This window comes from Limulus polyphemus, unplaced genomic scaffold (assembly GCF_000517525.1).
Source record: "Limulus polyphemus unplaced genomic scaffold, Limulus_polyphemus-2.1.2 Scaffold1744, whole genome shotgun sequence".
Taxonomy (NCBI): Eukaryota; Metazoa; Arthropoda; class Merostomata; order Xiphosura; family Limulidae; genus Limulus; species Limulus polyphemus.
In genome coordinates, this window is record NW_013667354.1 from 191,660 (window position 1) to 198,491 (window position 6,832).

At 35.2% G+C, this 6,832-nt stretch overlaps 1 protein-coding gene across 1 annotated transcript in view; it reads left to right on the forward strand.

Annotated features, from left to right (window-relative positions):
* LOC106464792 (cyclin-dependent kinase 14-like) overlaps window positions 1–6,832 on the forward strand; it is a gene marked incomplete at its 3' end in the record, with an annotated part of 131,578 nt that overhangs the window by 65,174 nt on the left and 59,572 nt on the right. The window contains exon 5 of the mRNA XM_013924949.2: window positions 1,030–1,208. Within this exon, the coding sequence (XP_013780403.1) occupies window positions 1,030–1,208 (179 nt within the window). The remainder of the gene's footprint in view (window positions 1–1,029; window positions 1,209–6,832) is intronic.

A 6,832-nucleotide genomic window follows, 5' to 3' on the forward strand; every position in this document is an offset into this window, starting at 1 on the left:
CACTCTCTTACCATGATCTTGTTTATCAAAGGTGACATCTTTCATCACACTCTTACCATGATCTTGTTTATCAAAGGTGACATCTTTCATCACACTCTTACCATGATCTTGTTTATCAAAGGTGACATCTTTCATCACACTCTAACCATGATCTTGTTTATCAAAGGTGACATCTTTCATCACACTCTTACCATGATCTTGTTTATCAAAGGTGACATCATTCATCATATTTACCACGATATTGTTCATCAGTGGTGACATCTTTAATCACATTCTTACCGTGATCTCGTTTATCAGATGTGACATCTTTCATTACATTTCCAAGGTCTTTTGTATCAGTGGTGACATGTTTCCTCATACCATTATCTTGTTTATCAGCGGTGACATCTTTCTTCACTCTGTTACCATGATCTTCTTTATTAGTATTGACATTTTCATCACATTTTTACCATGATTTTGTTTTTCAGCAGTAACTTCTTCACTCACACTTTATTATCGGTGACATCTTTCCTCACTTTTTTATAATGATCTTGTTTATCAGTAATGACATCTTTCATCATACTTACCATCATCTGAAACGTTTGGATACTTCTTGACTGGGTGATAAATGTACGACGTTTCGATAAGATTATATCATCCTGAGCTTTAATGTGATGAAAGTACCTGAAGATGACAAAACCTTGTCGAAACGTTGTACATTTGCTGTTATGTTAAACTTATATTAAAGTTTTTCTTCATTACCCATTCAAGCCGTCTCCAGCCATTATTAGTCACAAAGTGGGTTACTCGTCATCGAATCTCCATAAATTGTTCTTATTTCTATGCTCTGTTGTCATCTCCGTAATATGCCCTGTGCTCTGACGTCATCTTTGTAATATGTTCTGATATCATATCCGCAATACGTTCTATGCGCATGTTAATTATCATTATTATATGTTACAAAAGGATCATTTGTTTAGTGACCATCCACTGCTTTTGTTGTTTACAGGATAACATATACTAATGAAAGTGACCTCTGTATTTTTGAAGGTCACCATTCCCCAGTAAAAAGGCAATGGTCAGTGGGAGAGTGGCCTCTTCCACACGAGGAATTAAATAAAGCCAGCGAGGCAGAAGTACGTTTGAGGAAACCACCACGACCAAAATCCGAGGTGATTTACAATGGTGACCGGGTCAGGTGTCAGCGTTACTCTGGAGTGGGGTTCGCGGTAAGTGTTTTTACCTTTTATTTCCAAGGGGTCGTTGAAGATAATAACGTATAATATCGATCGCGATAGAAACCAGTATCTCTGCTCGTATTTTTTAAGATTTGACTGGATTTATTTTTCGCTTTTCTTATTATCACCTTAAAAAAAATAAACATTCGCAACCTGAATTAGAAATAACAAAGATATACCTTGTTGACGTTTTCAATTGTGACATTATTATTTTTTCGTTTTTCGAAGTAAATATACAAAATCTTATTTAAACTAGCAGAGACCTGCGAAAAATTTGCGGTTAAACAGTACTTCTTTAACTACAGGATTTCTAGAATAATACAAACGAATTATAATCGCAGACTGAAATCTAGAAGTCTACTTGTTTTAGGCCTAACATTAGTTAAGCCTTTATTCAATAAGTCATATATTCGAAAAAGAAATAAATTAACATTGTAACTTGTGTACGTTTTTTTTTGGCGTTAATTTAATTAAGGCTAAACTTTACCGTACTTAATACCATCAATAAATAAACTTACATTGTTATTCTACGACTTAATGTTATACTTTTTAAACTCGTCATTAAGCTTTTAATATGTTGTTCTTGTACAAAATATCTACTGAAGTATATTTACATCCGCCCTTTTTTTTTTACATTCGTATAAGTGCGCGCTCATGCGCATTTAGATTATTATAATGAGTATTATTATAATGGATTTTCCGTTAAATCGTGTTATGGTACACTTTGGTGTATGTGTGTGAATCTGTCTGCGTGTGAACACATGCTTATAGGGATGGTGAGTGTACCAATGCTTGAACAATGCAACTAGTGTTAAAGCGTTCTCTTTACTCCCTAAACACGCTACTCTTGCTATATTTGTAGAACCCCATTGATATACTCGTAAAAATACTGTAAAGTCACAAACACTGGAAGCAAGATGTGTCTGTAAAGTGAGAATGGATCGAACCTGTTAAATGTGCACCTGTCCAAGTCAGACAGGGAGGTTCGGAGGCAAGCTCCCCCGAAAAATGTTAACCATTAATGCGGCAGTTTGAGCCTCTTGATGTTATAAAACAAGAAAAATAATTAATTCCCAGTTTGTCCTTCACTTGACTCTCTTCGTGTTATTTTACAACTCGATTTCCAGCTAATAGAGTAATTTTAGGATTTTTATGTTTTTAAAAAAATAATTTTGAAATAAAAAACTACTCTATTTAAAAAAACAACTCATAAACTTATCGAAATTTATGGAGGGGTGGGGGAGTCGTGTTGTCTTTTCCCCTCGTGTTATTTTATTTTTTTGGTCTCTGGGTTTACGGCTTTGTTAAATATTTTTGTGGCTGTGACATTCTTTTAAAAACGTGAGTAATGTGTTTGTTGATATTCTACAAGTGATATTTGAACACAACATGTAATGCTGGGTTTGTTGATATTCTACAAGTGATATTTGAACACAACATGCACTGTTGTGTTTGTTGATATTCTACAAGTGATATTTGAACACAACATGCACTGTTGTGTTTGTTGATAGTCTACAAGTGATATTTGAACACAACATGCACTGTTGTGTTTGTTGATATTCTACAAGTTATATTTGAACACAACATGCAATGCTGGGTTTGTTGATATTCTACAAGTGATATTTGAACATAACATGCAATGCTGGGTTTGTTGATATTTTACAAGTGATATTTGAACATAACATGCAATGCTGGGTTTGTTGATATTATACAAGTGATATTTGAACATAGCATGCTGTGTTTGTTGATATTCTACAGGTGATATTTGAACATAACATGCAATGCTGAGTTTGTTGATATTTTACAAATGATATTTGAACATAACATGCAATGCTTGTTGTACGCAATAACAGAAGAGCTTGTTCGAGTAGTTGTTAGTTTACGTTTCTAATAAAACGTTAAAAGGGTTAGGGTGATTCTAGTGAGGTGGGTTATTTATTATCTTGTGATAAAAATGACTCACTCACTTGTACACTAATTGTCAAGTTGTTTTTAGATTCTGTTTTTTGGATTAAATGACAAAATATTTATAGCTTTATTGATATCGATGATAAAATAGTTCAAAATATGGTATAAGGCGGAAGCCACAATCATATTGTTACTTGGATTTTCATTAGTGTTGCTAATGGATGTAACTCATCATTAAGAACTGTGACAGACTACAGATCCGAGGTTCGAGCTGTCGTGACGCGTAACATGCGAGGGATGTTGTAATTACAACACAATTCAGCTGATGGCCTTCCCTTGATAGTTCAAAATTAGGGAAGACTATACCTTATTACTTATGGTCTGAATCTTGGCCAAAATTAGGGAAGGCTATACCTTATTACTTATGGTCTCAATCTTGGCCAAAATTAGGGAAGGCTATACCTTATTACTTATGGTCTCAATCTTGGCCAAAATTAGGGAAGGCTATACCTTATTCCTTGGGGTGGTCTCTATCTTAGCCAAAATTAGGGAAGGCTATACCTTATTCTTTTGGGTGGTTTTTACCTTGGCCAAAATTAGGGAAGGCTATACCTTATTCCTTGGGGTGGTCTCTATCTTAGCCAAAATTAGGGAAGGCTATACCCGATTCCTTGGCGTTATCTTTACCTTGGCCAAAATTAAGGAAGGCAATACCTTATTACTTATGGTCTCAATCTTGCCCAAAATTAGGGAAGACTATACCCGATTCCTTGGCGTGGTCTTTACCTTGGCCAAAATTAGGGAAGGCAATACCTTATTACTTATGGTCTCAATCTTGGCCAAAATTAGGGAAGGCTATACCTTATTCCTTGGAGTGGTCTCTATCTTAGCCAAAATTAGGGAAGGCTATACCCGATTCCTTGGCGTGGTCTTTACCTTGGCCAAAATTAGGGAAGGCTATACCTAAACCCATGGGGTTTATTCTATCCGTTTAGCCCGTGTGCCGCCGAAACTTCTGTAGAAGCTGAAAATATCGATTCCAATTTATGAACTGTATAAAGTACCGTTGTAGTTTCGTAGTCCGCTGGCTGTAACTTCCTGCACTTTTATAAGTTTCTCATAAGACAGTAAGTACATGGATGTAACGAGTTTGTCTTATTCATTCTTGTGGGATCCGTGAAATATGAATTTTATATGTGATATATCACAAAGACGAAATTCTCCATACATATTTTATTTTTAGAATCGTGCGCACTTGCAGTAAGCCTTAATTTATATTGAATATTGACACAGAAGTGACATTTCGAGTATATTGAAAATTGTAGGTACTGAGGAGTTTGTGACAGTGTTTACCTAAGACGTGAAGCTCGGGTTAAGCATCCTCCCAGCAACAGCGAAGATTAGCGTACGCATGCGCCTGGAGTGTTGATATCTGTTGATCTGCCCATAATGAAGCCTTTTTGCTGCCAGCTATTTGTATTAAGAGATGATGTACGTGTCGTATTTTCTTAAACTTTCGTTACAAAAAAGGAGCGTATTTTTAAGTTTTTTTCGACTCCTCTATCGGTGACTGTGCTAAAATAAATGTGCTTGTGATTTGCCGGAGGATGTATTCAAGTATAAGAAAAATATATGTGTTAGGCTTAGGGGAAAGAGAAAAGTCCGAAGGAATGTTTTCAAGTATAAGAAAAATATACATGTTAGGCTTAGCGGAGATAGAAAAAAGTCTGATATGCTACTTCACACTGACACTGACTGCAATCATATAAGGATTTTAAAAACTCGGGTTCACTTCTCTCCCTCAGTAGGATTATTATTGGCGGTTTTGTTTCTTTCGTAGGCTCCCAGTTGCACATATTATGTAAATAAAATAAGGAAACACCTCTTTACGATAGGCAGACCACCAAGCCTGGAATGCTAGAGTATCAGATCTTAATCTGTTCAATGTCATCTTTGTTTTAAACAGGTTCTTTGTGTTCAATGTCCCTTGCGCAGTTGACAAACATTGATCATATGGCAGACATAATTAAGGATCTCATAAACAGTAACCTTATGACACTCTTAACCAAGGAACTCTATAAACAGTGACAATATGAGAGACTTAATCAGGGAACTTCAGGAACAGAAACTTTATAACAGTAATCAGACAGTTTGATAAATTATTAGGTTATAACATTAATTAGTTTGATAAACAGTTAGATTATGACAGTAATCAGGTAGTTTGATAAACAGTTAGATTATGACAGTAATCAGACAGTTTGATAAACAGTTAGATTATGACAGTAATCAGACAGTTTGCTAAAATATTTAGATTATGACAGTAATCAGACAGTTTGCTAAAATATTTAGATCATCACAGTAGTCAGACAGTTTGATAAAACATTTAGATCATGATAGTAATCAAACAGTTTGATGAACAATTATGACAGTAATGAAACAGTTAGGTTATGACAAACTTATTGAGGCAGTTTGATTTAAGAACGTGTCAAGTTAAAAGCAAAGGTTAAACTTTAAGAAAAAGTGATTAATAAGTAGAAAGTTTAAAACATTTTTCAATTTCCTTCTCTTTTTCCCTGATGTTGGTTTTGTAACTGAAATGTTCATAAGGGATGAGATTGTAAACCAGTAATTTTTATAGTCTGTTTATTTCTTTATTCGTTTGTAGGCCAGCCCTTTATTTGTGTTTCTTTTTTTTTTTGTATATCATGGTCTCACTCTAACTGATGGAAATCTCAAACTTTTAAGAAATAGTTCTTCCAAACGAAACTAGGCATTCCAAAAGTTGGGAGATTTGGGTTTTGACAGCGCCATCTATCGGCGTAAACTAACACGAAAATGAATGTGGCAGGCCAACTTATCACCAGTATACATATAATTAAAAAAACTTTAGACAAGTTTCTTCTCATCAACGTCGTCACCATCGTAGTCATCAGCCTTGGTCTTCTCTCTGCCTTCTGGACTTTCGGACATCTCTCAAATCCTCATACCAGCCAAATTAACAGATACGAGCTAACCCTGAAATTTCTTTCAACCTCACACACTTAGCAAAATTATTATTTTATTTTTTTGCGAATGGGACGAGGGGAGATATTAATATCCCTGAACACCCCAGATTAGGAAAATTTATCTTTCCTTTAAAAACTAAATCCCTGCCACTTTTTGTTTTACAGAAATGTATTACATGTTTCATCGTTACAACATTGCCCCTCTTTTGGAAAAGTGGGCATCTTGAAATGATTGGTCCGATAAAAATAAAAATAAAAAGTGGAGAAGTTGTGCCTTGTTACCTGAAGTGTAGACTTGTCGTTAAAAGAACTCAAATGGTGGTGCTTGTTTAATTTCATAGGGTCGAAGGCTATCTATGCTAAGAGTTCTTAGTTTAGAAGTGATAGATTAGTGGAACGCAACCTAGTTAATACCAACCACCGTCAACTCGTGGGCTATTCTAATTTTGTACAAAATCTGCCTACAAGAAAATCTGTCACCAAAGTATACCAACATTGTGTAAGTGTGGACAGTATCACCGGAAAAATTCTATGTGGAATAAATATAACTTCAACAACCTGGACACAACATCATTAGCGCGGAGCCCGTGGAGACATCTTGCGGTGTAAACTCGACCAAACTATAATACCAAGAAACGGGAGTTTTAAACAATAAAAAATACCAAAATCATCTTAGAAGGACTAATAAAAATACCGATACAG